Source organism: Onychostoma macrolepis, chromosome 13, assembly GCF_012432095.1.
Source record: "Onychostoma macrolepis isolate SWU-2019 chromosome 13, ASM1243209v1, whole genome shotgun sequence".
Taxonomy (NCBI): Eukaryota; Metazoa; Chordata; class Actinopteri; order Cypriniformes; family Cyprinidae; genus Onychostoma; species Onychostoma macrolepis.
The window spans coordinates 21,260,566-21,281,288 of NC_081167.1; the positions used below are offsets into that span (position 1 = coordinate 21,260,566).

The 20,723-nt window shown below is 36.9% G+C and overlaps 4 protein-coding genes across 7 annotated transcripts; 1 reads left to right on the plus strand and 3 right to left on the minus strand.

Moving 5' to 3' along the window:
• Nucleotides 1–1,439: 1,439 nt before the first annotated feature.
• snx5 (sorting nexin 5) lies at nt 1,440–10,135 on the minus strand. The gene is made up of 13 exons (XM_058795081.1): nt 9,805–10,135; nt 9,061–9,165; nt 8,798–8,908; nt 8,510–8,631; nt 8,295–8,418; nt 7,707–7,802; nt 7,490–7,595; nt 7,321–7,396; nt 6,593–6,632; nt 6,426–6,512; nt 5,872–6,031; nt 5,522–5,607; nt 1,440–2,859 (listed from the first exon to the last, which is right to left on the minus strand). The coding sequence occupies exons 1-13, from the start codon at nt 9,835–9,837 to the stop codon at nt 2,809–2,811; spliced, it is 1,197 nt and encodes a 398-aa protein (XP_058651064.1). The 5' UTR covers nt 9,838–10,135; the 3' UTR covers nt 1,440–2,808.
• A 146-nt stretch (nt 10,136–10,281) lies between these two features.
• On the plus strand, nt 10,282–12,960 carry mgme1 (mitochondrial genome maintenance exonuclease 1). Its single transcript, XM_058795088.1, has 4 exons — nt 10,282–11,090; nt 11,168–11,390; nt 11,797–11,929; nt 12,725–12,960. The coding sequence occupies exons 1-4, from the start codon at nt 10,565–10,567 to the stop codon at nt 12,854–12,856; spliced, it is 1,014 nt and encodes a 337-aa protein (XP_058651071.1). The 5' UTR covers nt 10,282–10,564; the 3' UTR covers nt 12,857–12,960.
• Nucleotides 12,949–15,119, minus strand: si:dkey-76k16.6 (uncharacterized protein LOC566817 homolog). Its single transcript, XM_058795094.1, has 5 exons — nt 14,811–15,119; nt 14,493–14,609; nt 14,293–14,401; nt 14,053–14,179; nt 12,949–13,519 (listed from the first exon to the last, which is right to left on the minus strand). Exons 1-5 carry the CDS (start codon nt 14,883–14,885, stop codon nt 13,123–13,125), a joined length of 825 nt encoding a protein of 274 aa, XP_058651077.1. The 5' UTR covers nt 14,886–15,119; the 3' UTR covers nt 12,949–13,122.
• Nucleotides 15,120–15,847: 728 nt separating this feature from the next.
• On the minus strand, nt 15,848–20,561 carry LOC131551888 (uncharacterized). Of its 4 annotated transcripts, XM_058795099.1 has the most exons (6): nt 20,207–20,561; nt 19,439–19,575; nt 18,729–18,922; nt 18,481–18,631; nt 18,062–18,189; nt 15,850–17,291 (listed from the first exon to the last, which is right to left on the minus strand). In XM_058795099.1, exons 3-6 carry the CDS (start codon nt 18,888–18,890, stop codon nt 16,989–16,991), a joined length of 744 nt encoding a protein of 247 aa, XP_058651082.1. In that variant the 5' UTR covers nt 18,891–18,922; nt 19,439–19,575; nt 20,207–20,561; the 3' UTR covers nt 15,850–16,988. The 4 variants fall into 4 exon arrangements, with proteins under 4 accessions (XP_058651083.1, XP_058651084.1, XP_058651082.1 ...); XM_058795100.1 differs by lacking the exon at nt 20,207–20,561 and having other exon boundaries at nt 15,848–17,291; nt 18,481–18,556; nt 19,439–19,669; XM_058795101.1 differs by lacking the exon at nt 20,207–20,561 and having other exon boundaries at nt 15,849–17,291; nt 18,729–18,813; nt 19,439–19,669.
• Nucleotides 20,562–20,723: the final 162 nt, after the last annotated feature.

The following is a 20,723-nucleotide window of genomic DNA, read 5'->3' on the forward strand; positions in this document are numbered from 1 at the left end:
CCTTTTTTCTCTTAACTGATTACCAGTTAAGAGGTATTATACAAAAAATATTTGAGCACTAAATGTCATTACTGATCAGAATCAAGTACTACAGACAGGCTTTTAGCTGTGTATGTTACTTTAAAAGCCAAACTTATACTTTTTACAGTGTTGTGGAAAAGGTCTTTTAACATTGTATGTGTATAGATAGATAGGGTCTGGTAAAATGGACACATGGTTTGGTGTGTATTGCATGTGTTTGGTGTTCACGGTTCCAGTTATTCTCCAGGGTCAAAACACAAAAATACTTTAAATGGTGGATAGTAAAAAAGAAAAGAAAAACAAGACCATAAAGTTACTCATCGAAGTCCACATCTGATCACATCACTGGATAGCCCCCAGATATACAGTAGATGAGGAACTCTACACTTATGTACAAATATTATACATATAAATGCAAAACCACAAGATTTCCACCTCAACTGCTGACATCAACCACATCTATTGTGTGGTTTGGGAGAGCTGACCCACATCCTGACTGCGATGACATTTTCCAACTTGTCTGAGAGTCCAGCTTCCCTCATCATTGATTTAACAAATTAAGCTTTTTGTTTTTTTGGCAGAGTATGACGTGTTGGTCTGCCATCAAATTCTTACATTCTTGCATCAGCACATAGATGTTTGGCCAGTCATGATGAGTCACATTACATTACATCACTACACCACCATGACCAGCTTAATGGAAAAACAGGCCCAGCTATTAAAACGGATTAAGCCCCTCCCCTATAACCATAATGTCACCATTTAGTGGCATCACAGCCAGCATGTTGCTGAAAACCCTTTCATGACGAAACAAATACTTTCATCAACAGGCAGATAGTTATGTCTCTGGGAAGAGTAGCTCATGAGTGGGTCATGAGGTCTGAGTTACGGTCAGAAGACCTGAAGTTTAGAGGCCAATGACAGGGAAATATAATCAGAATGGAGAAGCAACCAGTTCCTCTTCTCATCGACAGAAAAACATGAATCAGTGGATAATGTACTGAGCCCTACAGCCAAAATGTTGACAGCAACTCCAGCTCCAAATGAAAGGAAGGAGGAAGACACTGGGGGAAAAAAAAACATCAATCAGTGTGCTTTTGGCAAAAAGGAAATCAATGCAGTTGATGTGTCTGTTCATTCCATTAATTGATTTCAAGCTGTGAGAGAATCTATTAAATATTATAAAGCTTCCCCAAAAGCCACTGGTAAAGAGCTATTGCTTCTTTTTAGCTGCAAGAGTGTGTCTTAATATGATATCTGATATTTAGCACTTCTCACAGCAAGCAATCAATAAGTGACACGTCATTGAAATTCATAATCACTGCTACCCTCTGGTGGAAAAAGAACATATTCAAACCCTTAGTAACTGATATATCTCATCTCAAAAACAGGTTAAAAAAAGACAAAAAGCCACAAAATGGGAAAGCAGGGCATATTTATTTTCATTATTGCAAGCTTTCATAAAAATGATGATAGTTCATATGAAAAACCTTTTTAATCTATACAATCATTTATAAAAATTGTCTTCTCTGAGACATGATTGTAATAGTGCTTTTACAAAACATAATCTCCATAATCAGTAAAGTTACATCTTTTTGTGGTCTTACATCAAACCAAACCTTAAACATATTTTGGTCCAATTTAAATGTAGCAAATCTTACACTGTTAGTAACAACATCTAGAGAAAACATTTAGTCAAGTAAAAAAATACATTTGAATAAGGAATGCTGATTTATATTTAATAGTGAAAGGATGTAAAGGCTAATTATGAAACTAAATGAACTAAAACTTAAATCGGTGGCATTTTTCACAAAAGAATCTGACTTCAGTCTTCAGAAAAGGAGGAGTTCAGGAAAAACATGCAGCTCACTTGAGGGAAACAGTTTCTTGTTTACACATATATGGAAGCACAATCTTATTCATGGCTGTGTAATCTTTACCATAAAAAACTCTGGATTCCACAAACTACTAATAGTAACTGAAAATTGACACTTGTGCAATTCACCCACACACACCAAATGAGTGAGTCTACAACTTAAAACAAAAATAAACAGATTCAATACGAAAAGTGCTGTTTTGGGTAATTTGAAAGTATTTGATCGTAATTAATGTCAACATTTTCTTGGTGCTTACATTTTAATCTAGTAATCCGTGACGGTTAAATCTTGACTAAACAGAAAAATGTTATAAAGAAATATATCTGAAGTATTTCATGTCATGTAACACTTTATACTGCTCTGTTTGTTGTCACACGTCAGTTTATGTAATAGTTCATGATTAGTATGCATCAGCTTTCTAGTGTGAAAGCAAAAAGCAGATAAATCACATTTAAAGGAACAAAATTGCAGTCATAATCAAAACAACAGAAAATCGCTGAAATTATGCACTTTTTCTTCTTCTGTCACTGTGGTGATTTATATCAGTCTGCACAATCCTAGCTAAAACACCTCATCTTGCAAAACTTGGAATACTTAAAAAAGAAAAGGATGCTAACACACATTGTTATTGATAATTCAAATTAATGGGAGAGCTTTTGGGTGATGTCATGTTCACTGCCCTCAGTTTGGTGGCAAGATATCGGCAGTAAATGAGGCATGAGAGAGAAAAAAACAACGAGACAGAGTGTAAACATGGTAGAGACATTGCTGGTAGTGGCTCTTTTTCACGTTTTGGAGAGGTTACTGAACCACATTTAAGACATCTGAAGTAGGTGCATTCAGGTTTCCCTCTAATGGGTTGGTAACAACACAAGGAGCTCAAGATGATCCAGTGACCTCATCGTGTGGGTCAGTTGCTATTGAGGATCTCAATGCTGCCCTGCAGAAGGGACACGCTGTTCTGTAGTGAGTGTACAGAAGAGAGAACAACAGAGAGAAGAGAGAGAGAACACATGGAAGAGAGTTAACGTGTTGGGCCAAATCACACTAAAAAAAAAAAATATCAAGGTTTTCATGCCCATTAACCACTGAATTTCCATGACTTTCCATGTTTACTATAAGGGTGCTTAAGGTTTGTAAAAAGTTTGTTACAAATTAAATTTTTTTTATGTTATGTTTACCAAGGATGTATTTATTTGGTCTACAAATACATTTTATTTGGGCTTCATTTAAACAGTCTAGTGAAATATTATTAGCATCTTAATTTTTAATATATTTTAAAAAGCAGTTTATTCCTGTGATGGCATGGCAAAGCTGAATTTTCGGCAGCCATTACTCCAGCCTTCGGTGTCACATGATCCAGGATTCTTTGATAAAAGGAAAGTAAAAAAAAAAAAAAAGAAGCTGCATTTATTTGAAGTACTTCTCCTTTTGATAAAATCGTAGCTGAATAAAAAAAAATTATTAAGATTTTATTTTTGGCCTTTATTCTGACAGGACAGTAGTAATGACAGGAAGCGAAGTGGGGGAGAAAGAGAGGGTCCACAAACCAGGATTCAAACTTGGGACGCCTATAGCGCAATGGCGCTATATGTCAGCACTGATAGCCTTGTAGGCAGCACCCCGATATATAGCGCCATTGCGCTATTCATTTCTTTTAAAAGAGAATCTTACTGACCCCGATCTATTGAACGCAAGTTTATATTCAATATAGAAAATTTAAATATAGACATTTCCAGTCCTGGAAAGCACATTTTTAAAATTCTCTCATATTACCAGGTTTTCCATGAGAACCTGAACACTGCAGAGTAAACGTAATGATACATACAACCAGGGCCGCATTAACCATTGGGCTAGGCGGGGCTGAAGCCCCGGGCCCGAGCAAGGAGGGGGCCCGTGATTGGCTTTGGAGAAGATTGACTGGTCATCATTGGTAGCGCCGATCGCCAAAGCCCCACCACGCCCCCCACTTATTAGCGCTATTATTTAGTGGAGCTTTTCCATAAATTTCATTGCAGTAACATTAGAAATTGAAACGTCACGTTTGAATTTGTTTTACCAATCAAATGCATTTATTTTATATATTGCTTTTGAAAGACCTGTGTAGCCTATCTATCAGGTGACCGCTGCGTGCGCACTCATCTCTCTCTTCGCTTCGTTCTGGCGTAATCTCATGCAAAGAACAATCTTCAAAAAGTAAAAGTGTCAACTATTCAAAAAATAAAATCAAATTAAAATAAGGAGAGAGGGGAAAAACACGAGTTAGTCAGTAAAATTCCCAGCTATCAGACTATTTTACTAAAGCTGATGATGGAGTGGAAGTTGTGGAACAGCAAGTGGACCGGACACATGGAGTAGATAAAAACATAGCGTCATCGTTGCCACAGATTTTAGGTTAGTTTGATTATTAACTTGATGGATGTTTATTGCTTGTTGTATTTGAACAACCTCTATGGGCCTATATTCGCTTTTGGGTTGAGAAATAATCCGGTAGAAATATGTCAATCGTTTAGCGTCATGATGTTAGCTTATCATTTAAACTCATTTTAAACATTGTGGTTTAAAACAAATGTAACTGTTCAGGGACAATAAGAAGCGGGCAGAATTTATTTTGGCAAATGCACGCGTTACAGCCTAAAAACGCGCGGCGCGTTAAGCACCTTCCTAAACTTGAGTTCTTTTTCGCGCCTTGAGCGTTCAAATATGGTTACGAGTCAATATGCGAGTATCCTCGTAAACAGTCATTTGTGTCTTTCATGAACATTATAGTTAAAGATAAAGCATGCATGTGAAGTGTAGTAGGCTATGTGAGTTCCTGGCATTGTATGATGAGATTTTAAAGGGATAGATCACCCAAAAATTAAAATACTGTCATCATTTACTCAGCCTCGAGTTATTCTGAACCTGTATGAATTTCTTTGCTAACCTCAACATAAAAGAAGATATTTTGAAGAATGTTCATAACAAGAAGGTTTCTGGGCCCCATTGACTTTTTTTTTCATACTATGAAAGTCATGCAGCAGCTGTTTGGTTACCAACATTGTTCCCAATATATTCTTTTGCCTTCAACAGCAGAAGGAAACTCATACAGGTTAAGAAAAACAACAGAATTTTAATTTTTAGGTGAACTATTCCTCGAAAGCAGCCTGATATAGCTGCTGTTGCCATTTGTGTCAATAATGTGAATCAAACATCAGAAAGAAAATCACTCCATGTCCTTGACTGAATCACTTTTGTAAAATAAGAATTAATCTATATTGAATTTATACAGTGAAGACCATTCAGTCTATTTGTACATTTACTTTACACAATATAATGTTTTTTATTCAGTGCTTTAAGTTTTTCAAGTAGGTCGATTTATGTATCTTTGTTCTTTTGTCATTCATGACTGTTTACTTGTCTTAAGTAAGCTTGGTTTTACTTAGGCTAGTATTATTTTTTGTGATATTGTAATTAGTAACAAGAATTATGAAATTTCAGTGCATCAAAAATGTTGATAGGGTAAAAATCTTATTTTGAAGCTATATATAATTTTTGTGATGGGGGGGGCTACAGTAAGTCATAGCCCCGGGGCCCAGTGAGGTCTTAATGCGGCCCTGCATACAACACTTCAACCTCCTCACCTTGGCATGTTTTATTTCCAGCTCAGTCATCTCAATCAAGTTCTTACGGAAGGCTACCACACGTCTCGCCTTGAAGCTGGTGAGCTCTACAAATAAAAGAATCAATGTTAGTAAGTAAGGAAGGGTTCACCCAAAACTGATAATTAAACCACTTTGTTGATTTTTCAAATTTGCCAGACACAATTGTAATAGTTCACAGATAGCTCTTTGCAGGATGTAAACCTACAATCTTTTAGCCAAGAGCTATAATCACCATCTTAACTCTTCATATACTATAAACTCAGATCATCAGAGTAATTAACCAAGGTTATTTGACAGTTAAATAAAATTAAGTTTCGATTGTACAACACCTTTCTTGCCAGACTCGGAGAGCTTGTCAAACTTCTGCAGACACTGCTTCTGGTTTTCCTCAGCCTGTGCGATGTCCTTGCCCTTCAGACGAGCCTTGTCAAGAGCTTTATTGGAGTTCTCATAATCAGCAAGTGCCCGTGCACGTCTATACAACAGGTCCTGAAGGAAGGAAAAGAATGCGTTATTCCTCAACCTATAATCAGGATAAATCGACTGTTGTTAAGTGTCGTTAGTGAACAATGACCCAGGGTGGTCAGCCAAATGCGGGTACTTTTTAAACAGTTGCAGGCAAAGCAAGAGTATATGTTTTAGATAAAAAATAAATTCTGTTGCTGTTAGAATGAGTAACGTGCACTTGAAGAACAATGTACATGTTTCATTGACTGGTAAAAAACCTAGGCAGCTGGTAAAACTGGGACATTCACCACACAGGTCTGGTGGGTAAAAATGTGAATTTTCCACATTACAATCTAATACATTTGGTTGAATTATACATTCCAATGTATGAAATCAATGTAGTGTTACACAACTGAAATAAACAGGAAGGTGTCACCTTAGCAGCCTGGATGTCCCTTGTGTAGTATCTCAACAATTCTGTCAGCTTGAGGTCTTGATCCGATGCCCCCCTGTCTTCCAATTTCTGCAAAACACACACACTTATGATCCTATAAAAGTAAATAAAAATTAGGTTGGTAAGATAGATCCTATACAGATACTCACTCTAAGCTTTTCAAACACTTCAGCACATTTTTCTAAGTGCCTGGAAGGAGAAGAAAGATTTAGTAAAAAAACATTTGTTTAAAATTACTGTTGTTGTTTGAATTACTGTTGTCAGGATTCACCAGGTTCAAATTGTGAATGATTTCATTGGACCTTCAGATTTGATACTGTACTTTTGTTGTGAAATTGTTATGCATCACAACATTATTTCCATCAAGAGTTGCATTCATTTTTGGAGTCAAAGCACACTGTAAAGTCGTCTCCAGCACATCCCAAAAACTTTCAGTGGTTGCCAATTCATACGTGAAAATGATTCCTCATGCTCACTGAACCCCTATTTCACAATTTGTGCCCAATGAATCTCGACATTGTCATCCTGTAATATGGACATGGGTGTGTCTTCCAACATGGTTGATTGAGAAATAAAAAGCTACACACTGCATCAGTTAGGGTTAATAAAAAAAAAAACTGTTGCCAAACATACAACATACCAGAAACACTGACTCTTTATTATTTGCTTATTTAAATCCAAATGACAACTTTTTTTAGCCAGAAAGGCCAAAGGCTATACAACAGAACTGACTGTTAACAACTACTAACTATACTAAGGAGCTAGTTTCACTTGCATATCAATTAAGTATGCCCTTTAACGAATCATACATTTATTACTGTTCTTCGCTAAATGTTGTTTTTACTGCAAGCAATATGAAATATAACATATTTCTCACTTTTTAAAGGCAGAGTTGTTGTCTGCAGCAATGCTGTTCAGAGCCCCAGAAATGTGGTTATAATCATCAGCAACATCTTAGAAAAGAAAGAAAATCTTTTTGTGAATAAGAATGTCAAAGAGCCAAAATACTTGCAGCCAGTTAATTCATTTGGATGAAATGGTCTCACTTTTGTGTGAACGCGTCATTTTCTCAGCCTTAGCAGTGGCATCTTTGATTTTAATGGAATAATCCAACAGAAAAGTCTTCTCCTGTTCAAAAAACTCATCAACCTCCTGCAAAAAGGAAGTTAAAAAACTGACATATCATGACATGAGGCAGAACACTGCTGCCTTGTGTTGATATCAATAAAAACACACCCACAGAGAGTTGATTGGCACACTGACCTTGACCCCTGAGATGAGGACCTCATCGGCACTCTTTACCATGTTCTTAAAGAACCCTCCAAACATTTCCTTGGCATTTTTCCTCCTCACGCTGAGCTAAACAACAAATGAGAAGAGGATTACAGAGTCAAGAACACTATGAACCAATCAGAAGGCAGATAAAGTGCGCACTCTTTATCACCACTGGCTGAGATCCAAGGAGGTCACTTGTCTTTGTTATCAGTATAACTGACACTTATCAGTGCAATACAAGACTTAAGGCTTATGGCTGAGTTTAAAGAGACTTTTTCTATATTTAAATATATACTATATATATATGTGTATATATGAATCAGCAAAAAACAGTTGTCCAGTCAGAGACTTCTGACTTCAGTTTTTGCGCTGAACTAAGCAGGAAGTGTAATATCCTCTCATCTCCTCCCCCTATATCTTCTGCACTCATCCTCCACTCTCTCTCTCCATTTGTGTATAAACTGCCAACATTGCAGCTTCTTCAGGAAATGAGCAGTGCCAACAGTCCCTCTCACTGTCTCTCTGTTTCCTGGTCTGGGAAGAATAGGACTGGCCAAGACAAAACGGAAGACTCACATCCTGGTCATATTCCAGGAATATCTGGAAGTTTCTGTCCTTTCTGAAGTTGGGGTGAGAGGAGAGTCTCTGAAGAAAAACTTCATGAACCTGCACAGTCTTCTTAAAAACAGCAAGATATTCCCTGCAAGGATACAATGTTTTAAATGTATACATGTCAACCGATGTGCAAGAAAGAGGAAAAATATAAAAATTAAATTTAGATTTAAACTCACGCCTCAAGTTCCTGCTTCATTTTGGTATATTCCTCCTTTGTCATGCTCGATTCCCCCTCTCCCAATTTATGCATCTTCTCCCGGGGACCCTCAAAGTCAGGTTTTGGTGGGGCAGGAGGAATCTAAGGAATATGGTAAATGCAAGACATTTAGCTATTCCTACAGTCTACAATGCAGACTGATGGTCAGTAGAGAAAGTTTGTGGTTTCCATGTTGGCCGACAGAATGCCTGTTGCTGATGATGAGCTTTCATAAATCTAGACGATATGAATATGGGTTTTAACTTACAATGAGGCCAGCATATTCCTCAGTCTCCACGATTGTGTCATGAAGCCAGATGAAATCTTCATGCTGTCGTGGCACAGAAAAATCCGGCTTCTGAAAGGAACTAAGCGTAGTCTGTGAGGAAGTGAAGAACAAATCGACACCATGAGTCAAAGATGTGCTGTCCTCCACTACTATAGACCATGGTAAGTTACAGTATGAAATACAGGAATGTGTGCAAGTTACTGACTTTTTTGAAGGAGTATAAGTTTGATCTGTTGTCTCACCTTGGTGTGGACGGTAAATTTGACTTTGTCACGTTCACAGAGGGCATCAGGGATATCAATGAGGAGAGATGCATCATTGTTCAAGTCGACTGATACAGAGCGCACCTATATAAAAACATAATTTGTTGAAAACTTAATCATCGTGTGTCAAATCAAGAAGAGAGCTTCAAACAAAGACTGAAAACTATAGTTATGTCATGTAGAGTCTGTCTGAACAGTCCCGGTGGAAAAAAATGCTAAAATATTTTATTCTGCTGTCTATGCTTTTGAACACACGAGCTCTGTTCAAAAACCATGTTAGTAAAGAAACCTTATTCAGTCACCTATCCCACAAACTGTAACAGTAGTTTGGAAAAGAGTTCAGAAAAAGAGAAATTTCCTCAAATCATTTCTGCAGAAAAGAGAACAGCAAGTACAATACAACTACAAAACAAATATAGCTAACATATTGGCCAATATCACTAAAGCATAATAACACTGACAAATAAAACAATATAATTATAGACAGATAGATATATAGATAGATAGATATGATACGAAGACTATTTTAATCCTGTTTTGTAGTTATTATTGAGGAACAGCTAGTAAAGAGTTAATGCTATGAGTGAGTGTGACAAGCGTATGATTACTCACTATAAAGTCCAAACAGAGCTGGGCGGTTAGTATGCAACCGAGCAAAATGACTGCTTAAAACATCAATTAATAAACTTTATCTTTACAATAGAGAGATGTGACAACACTTACCTTCTCCTTATCATCTTCTGAGATAGATGTCATGTTTAGAAAATCTTTCGCTTATTTTATCGTCTCTGGGTTGTGCATTAAACTGTACTTTTAACTTTTCAACAGCTCGCTGCTCTTCACTCTCCACTTTCGCCTGTCACTGTTCACATCCGGCTCGAATAATTTTCTGGCAGCACGTCAAAATAAAAGTCTTCAAAACTTTAATCGGTTGAATTTTGACGAAACCCCGTGAAAAGAGAAAGAGAGAGAGAAAAAAACTTATTACATACACAATTTACAAACCTACAAAAATATTTAAAGACTATATTAACTATATGTTATGACGTTTGAGAAGCTATTGTGTAGAGTTGCCTAGAGTTTTGACCACCAGGTGGTAGTAACATGTTGAAAGGTTTCGAGTGATTTCAATACAACTGTTTTATTTGGAAATGTGAGCCTACATATATATTTATACATAATTTATGCTCTGGCTGTCAATAAAAATCTAGGCTATTTTTAAAAAGTTGCATTGTGGGAAATTGTGTTTATGGGAACGTGTTAAACGTATTTTCGATGCAGTTCGAACTACAATTCCCATAATTCCCCAGTAGATCCAGTTCAAATTGCGCTTCATTTGAAACCGGAATGCAACAACAACCTCATGATCGCTAATCCACTCCAAAACTTTTGGGTTTATTTATTTTAATTTATCTGTCCGTTTTCCAAAGCATGTGCAAATAGCCGCAACAATTACTACAGAAACAGGATAAGAACATCACGTATGGGGATTACAATGCAAGTATTGAAGCTGGTGATACAATGCAAGTGTGTGAGATCAATAGGCTTCCCCTCTGGTCAGTTCTCGCGTGTGGATAACTTTTCAACCAGCTGTCAATGGCGAGCACGCAAAAAGGTGAGTCAGTACAGCACAGTGGACACAGAGCGGTACTCATCTCTGGTGCGAGAGGTGTTGTCGTCAAAAACCAGCTCCCAGACCCCTAATAGCATCGAGGATGAGGACTGTCAGCTGTACGGACCTATAATAAGATCCAGGCCGACTTCACAACAGCCCAAAGTACCTAAAAACCTGCATCCACTGTTAAATGAGGCCAAAGGTCAGTCGGAGTATCTGCCGGGACCTTTGGCTCGTATAACATTAAAGAGAGACCCTAATAAGACATCTATACCCAGTGTGACCCGAATCCTTCAGAAGACCATGCCTCCTGACCAAGCCTTTTACCTGGAAAGGTGGAAGAGAAGGATGATAGCTGAACTCGGAGAGGAAGGGTTTCGAGAATACAGCTCGAGTAAGAATAATTATTTTTCTTTCATTATTGCTTTTTAAAAGAATAACACCTTCTAATTCATCTGTGTGATGTTTTAGACATTTTCAGACAAGGAAAGCTGTTCCATGCTACCATTGAGGACACTTTCACCCAGGAAACCCCTTCTAAGGAGGACCATGAGAGTCCAGCAGAGGTGTCCGGATATATAGAGAGTGTATCTAATGTGTTGAATGATATAACAGGAGTGAGAGCTATTGAGAGTGTTGTGGATCACTCTGCATTACGGTACCTTGGCATTGTAGATTGTGTTGCCGAATACAGGTGAGATTCATTTTGTTAAATCAAAAAGTCATATACACTTTTGAATGTATAGCCTGAATGAATGTGTTTATTTATACACACACACACACACACATACATATACAGTCATGGCCAAAAATATTGGCACCCTTGCAATTCTGTCAGAAAAAGCAACCCTTCTCTCAGAAAACGTTTGCAGTTGCAAATGTTTTGGTACTCACGTTTATTTTTTTTTTTTGTTTGCATTGGAACAACACACACAAAAAAAAAAACAGAAGAAAAGTCAAATCTGATACAATTTCACACAGAACCCCGACAGAATTGCAAGGGTGGCGATGTTTTTGGCCATGACTGTATATGTGTGTGTGTGTGTGTGTGTATGTATGTTTGTCATGTTGAATTTTAAATCTTATCATCTTTCATACAGAGGTTCACTGTGTGTCATTGACTGGAAGACCTCAGAGAAGCCTAAGCCCTCCCTTCGCCACACTTACGACAATCCATTACAAATAGCTGCATACATTGGAGCTTTGAACAGTGACCACAACTACAACTACCAGGTAAACATCACTCTGACACATTTTACACCTGGTATTAAAATCCGAAGTTAATACAAAAACTACTGTACAAATGTTTAGGGTCAGTAAGAGAAATTAATACTTTTATTTAGCAAGTATGCATTAAATTGATCAAATGTGAAAGAAAATGCATTTCTAATGTAGAATTCTGAAAAAAAAAAAAAAAACAGAAATATGAAGCAGCACAACTATTTTCAGTTTTGCTAATAATTAGAAATGTTTCTTGGGCACCAAATCAGCATATTAGAATGATTTCTGAAGGATCATGTGACACTGAAGACTGAAGTAATGGCTGCTGAAAATTCAACTTTGCTATCACAAGACTAAATTACATTTCAAAATATATTACAGTAGATAGTTCTTTGAAATTGTAAAAATATTTGACACCTTTACTGTATTTTTAAATCTTACCGACCCCAAACTTTTGAATGGTAATTTGTGTAGTCATGAAATGGCTGTCCTCAAAACCCGTTCATAAGTGGTCACGTGTTAATTACTGGTGGATACATTTTTGTCTGACCATTTGTGTAAGGATCATCAGTGCTGGATTGTAATATTAGGTTTTACAAATGGATTGTTGAAGTTTTCTTTTCTTCTCTAGCTTGCTTCCTAATCTACCTGTCAAATAAACCAGGCATTCTATATTATGATTATTATTGGCTGTTTGACAAATTGCTTTTGTTCCTCTTTTATAAGTTGCTTTGGATAAAAGCATCTGTTAAATGCATACATGTATTCTTCATTGTAAGTCTTCCATCTTATGTCATTTATGTACAGGTAGAAAACGGCTTAATTGTGGTGGCCTACAAAGATGGATCACCTGCACATGCTCACTTCCTGAACTCGGAGCGGATTTTGCCATTCTGGGAGAAATGGCTGCTTCGACTAGAAGAATATGCAGAAAAATAAGATGCCTTTAACTAGTATAACAAATCTAGCTGATGCTACACAATGTGTAGCTCGACTGTATATGTTTTATATTTGATACAAAAAATAAACAGTTGTGTGTTACACATTTTATTAATGGATTTATTCAAATAAATTAATTATTTTTGTTGTTGATGGTGGCCTTGTGGACATCTTTAAAAGTAAAAAAAAACAGATTGTACATAACTCTATATAGCTTCTCAGACAGAAGCTTAACAATTGTGATTGGCTGCTCTGATGGGACCCACTTACAAGTCATTAAAGACAAACCAGGCTGCCCTGTAATCCGGTTCTTCTGTGAAACCCAGGCTTGTGAAGAGGCTGTAGGATAAATGGTTCTCTTCCTCTATAAAACAGTACACCGGATAACCCTGAGAGTGGAGTCTCTTTGACATAATGGTGACCAGTGCTTTTGCATAGCCTTTTCCTCTGTGTTCTGGAAGTGTGTACAGCATTCCCAATGCACAGGAAGCATAAGTTAAAATCCATGCTACCGGTTGATCGTTTGAGTCCAGGACACAACAAGAGGGGAAGTTCAAAATCATATTCTTAATCATTAGTTTGCTATCTTCACAGCCAAACTTCCAGCTACGGTTGACTAGCTCAAGATGAGACTCATTGAGAGAAGACAGCTTCAGTGATGAACTGTGGGGGGAAAAAAATTAAAATTAAATAAACATAACTTTTTTTTTAATGAAATGAATGTACTGCATTATCTTAAATATTTTGAGGAGATTTCATAGTATTAGACAATATTCACCTCTAAATTATGCACAATTTATTTCTATATAATACAAATATTCTCATTCTCAATATATTCATTCAGATGCAATATTATTAGGTTTTGCATTTTCAAAGACTACTTTATCGTGGCTTTTTTTTAGACTGTACCACAGAAATTGTTGATTTTTTAAAACCATTTACTATTATGTAATCATGTCCACTATTGTTTTTTCAGACAACATGCACTGCAAAAAATTCAAAATGTAAAAGACATAAAAAGACCACCAGGGTGTTAAAAGGTGAATACAATGAACAGCCATTACTAAGTTACATGTTTCAGCTACAGTGCTTGTAGTCAGTGACATATTACCGCAATGTAGCTTGGCTTAAACTATGACCCGTCATAAAATGGTGTCTGAAGTGTGATGTTAATGATTACAGTTCATATACATCACCTATCAACATATAAGAGTTTTGATGGATCCCGAAGAACCAGCATGTAGCACACAGCTTCTTTTTTCATAGGTACATCTCTGTTTCTTGCCACGACTTCCAGGATCTTCTCATGATGAAGCTCTGCGGCTTAAGACAGTTTAAAAAGGCACAGGTGTTTGAGACCTTAAAGATTTTCAGGGATTCATACTAATGAAAAGAAGAAGAAAAAAAAAAAACTAACAAAAGGGAGATGCAAGTACCCAAGCAAATCAAAATCTTCCAATCAATGACATCTGAATGTGTCAGCAGGTCTCTGAGGTAGACATCGTTTTTTGAAAACACAGTCAAGTCTTTGAAAAGGTCTCCCTTCTAAAATTAAATAAATAAATGGATTGTTAAATCTCTCAAATCACTGTGAAACATTCAACCAAGCATTTATATTTCGCAATATTCCTGATACCTCACGGAATTCTGGTTTAAAAAGTAAAACTCTGAACTCTGGCCACTGGTCAACAAGCACACTAACAGGATCAGCTCTCTGTCCATTCCTGTTGAGTTGAACAATATATCCATATACCTGTATATATTCAGTACAAAAAAAAAATACCTTATATTAAATGTTTGCAAAAGCCTACAGAACATTAAAGCGCCACAAATAATGACTTACTGCTATCAGTGACAGTTAATTAGCGTGTAGAGAATTCTATGAATTTTAAGGGTAACAAACATGACCATTGCAAAGTGAGCTACTTTATTAACTCAATAAACGCTGTCAAACCTGCAGCGACTGTGGAAAGTAGTTTTTAAGATCTACTTCCAGGGTCTTCAGATCCTCTTTAGTGAGCCGACGCATTGCGAGGTGTCCCGCCAGCAGCTTTATTTCACGTGTCTCCTGTGTTGCTAACGGTGCTTTTAAAAGGCACTTATGACAGACCCAGTATGTAGAAAGGTAGGCAGGGGTTGCGGGTTATGTTATGTAAAAGTTGAGAGTCTAAAAGTCCTCATGCATTCATTCTTTGATTCATTCTGAACGTCTGGAATGTTGCGCCCCCAAGTAGAATCGTTTCCGGGACATTTAGACTATTTCCTTTTTAAGCAATATTTATTTCAAATAGATATATGATTAAAACATCTGTAAGTGAAAGATTAATTTATTTTTTTTTGCACGTCAAAGTAAAACTTCTGCAGATAAAAGTTCTGTGTCAGAGACATTTTAATTATACTGTAATTTATTAAATTGTTTATGAAGGGTTCAGATGGCCAAAAATATAGGCACCCTTGCAATTCTGTCAGAAAATCGTTCCAATTGCAAATGTTTTGGTATTCACGTGCTTATTGTTTTTGTATGCACTGCATCAACACAAAAAAAAACAGAGAAGAAAAGTCAAACTTGATAAAATTTCACACAGAACTCAAAAATGGACTGGACAAAATTATTGGCACCTTGTCAAAATTGTAAGAGATAATTGCTTTTCAAGCATGTGATGCTCCTGTAATTTGTATTTAGACACACCTGTGGCAAGTAACAGGTGTGGGCAATATAGTAATCACACTTGCAACCAGTTAACATGGAGAAAAGTTGACTCAACCTTTGTGTTGTGGAGGAAAGAAAGAAGTGTAAAGAGTTGTCTGTGGATTTGAGAGAAAAAATTGTGGAAAAACATGGACAATCTCCATCTCCAGAGATCTTAATGTTCCTGTGTCCACTGTGTGCAATATCATCAAGAGGCTTACAGCCCATGGCACTGTAGCTAACCTCCCTGGACGTGGACGGAAGAGCAAAATTAATGAAAAATTACAATAAAGGATTGTTTCACTCTAAAAAATGCTGGGTTAAAAACAACCCAATTTGGGTTATTTTGGCAACCCAGCGCTGGGTCAAAAAGGGACGTACCCAGCGCTGGGTTGTTTTAACCCATCTATTTGGGTTACATGTTTGACCCAGCATGCTGGGTTGCCATTTTAAACCAATTATGGGTTAGAAATTACTACAGTGCTGGGTTAATGTAACCCAAAATGGGTTGGAAATTTAAACTAGAAATTTTAGTAATTAAAATGACTAAAATAACACATCTACAGCAATACAGACTTCAGTAATCAAAATATGAAAATTTATTTTGTTTTATCAGGTAAAATTGTCCATTTGTGAATACATTTTTTTAAATGTCCCATGACAAAATTCAATGAAAATGCATGAAACCATCACAGAAAGATCAAGATCTTAAGCAAGATATCATGTGAGAAAATACTCAGTAAGAATCAATTGTATAGTGTAATTGTCAGTGTTGTGCCTGAACGCGTTCATTGAACGATAGTTCATGAACTCGTTCATATTTTTGGGTGAACGTGAACTGAACGTACTGTATTACTGCCTGATGAACGATACTGTGAACTCGTTCATTCTGGTGTGTGTGAACGCACGCTCTCTGTTGAACGACACGCACTCTAGAGTGCCAGATTTCTATAGTCTTCCAGGCGAAATCCCGACTAAAACACACCGTAAACAGGCCTTAATATGTGAACTTAGTTAAAAATTTTGAGTATGAACTATGAACTGAACTAGTTCATTTTAAAATTTGTGAACTGAACTTTGAAGTATTTCATGTAGAAAGTGAACTTTCCCAACACTGGTAATTGTACTGTAGAAGAAAAGTACAAGTATTTAGAAGTAATAGTAGTAAATAAAGAACAACAGCATAAAAGAAGCAAGGTCGCAGACAGTAATAACTGGTTTGTCAGCAAACATGAGTTAGAAAAATTTATCTTTTGAAGAAAATATGAATTTGAAATATTAAAACATTTCAAAGCATTTACATCAACATCTTGAGCATAACATAGCATGTGAGAAAATACTCACAATAAGAATCAATTGTAGTGTAATTGTACTGTAGAAGAAAAGTATTTAGAAGTAATAGAAGTAAATATGAAAAGAACAAACAGCATAAAAGAGGCAAGGTCACAGACAGTAATAAAAACTGAATGCTCGCAAAACTCTCATTGTTGGCGTTTCATCCCCAGAAAGTCCATACACCACAGTCTGTAAAAACTGCCACACTGTGGAACACTGTTTCGGGTAGTCTATGTCAAATACGTAGAACGCCTTAAAGCAAACATCAACTGCAGCAAGCAATGTATTTTGCTCAAGTGCCTCTCCGTTTATAACTGCAAAGGCTTGAAAGCACTGGTTGTCTCCAAGCATGAGAACATGTGGAAATTCAGAGTTTTTTGAGCGCAGGTACTCAGCCATATTGGTTCCAATCTGACAACAAAAACAAAACAAAAAAAGAAGAGGGGAAAAAGAAAGAAAGAATTGGCATCAATTTAGAACACAAAAATGTAAAACTAATGTAAATACCTTTAGGAACAGTAAAGGCTATGACACACCAAGCCAACCATCGGCCAATGTTAGCACTAGTCGGACCCCTGTTGGCAGGTGGCCTTGACCATAGCCTTTGCAGTGTGTTCCAACTTTTGGCCCAGATGCAAATGACTCATGGCAACAACACAGTTACCGTTTAATGTCACAAATTTTTTTTTATGTCGGCTTGGTGTGTCGTGGCCTTAAAGGGTTAGTTCACCCAAAAATAAATACTTAAATTAAATTAAATCTGTTCATCATATAAAGCGATCAAGTCTCTTCAGAAAATTTGGAATACATTAGATTCATATGAATTAGTTTTACAATCTTTTTATTAACTTTTTGTAGCATCAAAGTGGTAATTGCATAGACTGTCAATAGTGGGACAGAAAGCTCTCATATTTTATTAGAAATATCATCATTCCATTCCGAAGATGAACAAAAGTCTTAAAGGTTTGGAACGACAGGAAAGTGAGTAATTGATGACAGAATTTTCATTGTTGGGTGACACTACTCAATGTATTTTTTCACTCAAATTAAAAATAAAATTAAAAACATTACTAGATTTGTGACATTGATAATTGTTAAAATGTGTCTGTCTGTGAAAAGGATCCATACAATATATTGTAAATACTTAAATCATGTAGTTTTAGCAATGTCTGTTAACTTACAGGCTGTATGTCTATGAAGGCCTTCCGGGTTTCAATGAAAGTTGGTTTAAACGTTTTCCTTCCAATCTTGTACACTGATGTGGGAAGGACTACAGGAAGTACTTGCAGGGCGACATCACTCTGCGTCTCTTTAGAATACAATGAAAAGATGTTCACAAAAATCACTCAAAATTAAAACAAAAAAAAAGTCTTCATACAACTGCAATAAAATTTGACTGCAATAAATCTGGATGTATGACATTAATTTATTAAATTGTGTTACAAAGAAATAGTTAACAAAATGAAAGTTGTCAGTAATTAGTTGACTAACAGTAATTGTAAACAGGGAAAATCTCTCCTTTTTTAGAATGACATGAGAGATAGTAATTCATTTTTAGACTGAATTATTAATTTGTAACAGTGTTCTTAATACCCATTACCTGCTGACATCAATTCTACACTGGAAAGTAGATCAAGAGATTGTTTCTCTCTGCTGGCAAACTGCAGAATCTTATCCTTAAACACAGGTACCCAATTTTCGGTGAGTTTTGAAGCGGAGTCTGGATTCAAAATTAAGAAATCCTGGGATATCTAAAAAATACAAAACAAAGGCCAACATGGCAAACAAAGTTGTAAAACAAAAAGAAAATACTGAGCCAATGTTTTTATTTCTTAAATGTAAACCCACCATGCCTGGAGTGTCGAGGAGACGTGGATACTCCTTGAATATTTCCATCATTGTCTTGGTTCCATTGTCACGAATCCATTTGGCCCTATGGATAGACGTCTCCTTCATGTATTGCTCAACCTGACTTAGTGGCCAGATATTATTTTTAAGCCACTCTGTCATTTGAGTAGCTCTTTCTGAATCTACATTTGACTCTGTTGAGAGCAGAAATGTAAATCACAAACAGGAATTTTGAATGGGAAAATATGTTAAGCTGAGGTACACACAAATACATATACACACACACATTATAAATATATATAATTCCGTCAACTATCCCGAGCATCTTTCATGCTGACCCTGGCTAATCAGGCAGTCCTTATTAGCTATGGTTCCATCACTGTGTTGAGGTATTTTGAAGTATCGCATCAGAAACGAGTGATGGAAACACCAAAATTAGAAACAAAATTCTTTAATTCGCAAATAAGTTTTTACGCTCGCTTGAGGTGGTTTTTGACTAGTACGAAAACAAGCAAATAATGGGAGATGGAAACGCATTTGCCAAATAAATTCTGACGGTGCGAACATTAAACCCACGTGAGGGCTCTTTTTAGAGAACCAAATAATTTGGCAAAGTAACTTATGTTAAACTTCACCGAATCAAACCCGTAGCTAATACAGCAAATCATATATAATAAAGTAAAGGTAACATATTCAGAAAATGGACTTACCTTTTCCCTTCCTAAGGCCAGCGTCGCGATGACAGTGTGGCGCACTTTCTTCCTAGTCCACTGAGCAGAGTTGTAACGTTATGAGGCGCAGCGCGGCTGTCATTCGGCCGTGAGGTAACGTTAATCTGAGAGTAAAACTGCATTTACAGTAAAATCGTTAGAGAAATACTGAATACCGGTATGTAAGGGAGAATGTATAGCTAGGCGGTTGTTGACAGGCTGATTAAGAGCCCGCGCGAAGCGGAGGGTCTTGAATCAGCCTGAAGCCAGGGTTGTATTCGCTATAACAACCACCTCGCTATACAGTATCCCGCTTATTACATGGCTACCTACCAAATAAATAAATAATTTGGCACAAAATATTGATTTAAAAAGGAAGTTATTTATTTAAAAACGATTTATATGGCTTCCGCTAAAGAAAATAGTCCGCCCCGTCTCCACGGCAACGCTGTTTTTCATCAGTTTTTTTCAACCAACGGTCTGTTATACTTGGCAGGCAGCGGTCTGTTATCAAGAAATAACATACCGCATTCTACATTATAATTCAACCAAGCCATGTAATAAATGTTGATAACAAACTCTATTAACAGAATTTTTGGAAATAAGACATAAGAAAACCAATAAAAGCGGCAGTTAAGACTTGAGGAAAAAACCGCGAATATTTCCATATAAGCTCTTTTCTGACTTTTCCACCTTCCACGAAATCTCAAAATACTCTTGGATAAAAAAAACAATTGATAACTACTTGAAATGTGTATGTTTACTTACCATAAACTGCATAAACGTCTTTTATTTGCTGAAGGCGCTAAGAAAATGGCGGCTTCTCCGACTGGTGTAGTCTGTGTTGTTGCGTGACGTGCGTGCTCTCTTTCACGTCCGCGTTCCCAACCCAGCACCGCTGGGTTACAGATTAAGAACGATTCTCAACCCAAATTGGGTTACATCAACCCAGCATCCTTACACAAAAGTCTCAACCCAGCGTTTGGGTTGAGAAAACAACCCAGCATTTTTTAGAGTGTTGAATGGTGGATAAACAACCCCGATTAACTTCCAAACAAATTCAAGCTGATCTGCAGACACAGGGTGCCAGTGTAAGCTTGCACTATCCGTTGCCATCTGAATGAAAAGGGACGCTATGGACCCAGGAGCGACACCACTGCACTCTAAAAAGGCTGGGTTAAAAAATAACCCAGCCGCTGGGTAACTATGGGACAGAACACGCGCTGGGTTGTTTTGACCCAAGTGCTGGGTTGAGCCATTTGACCCAGAATGCTGGGTTGTTTAT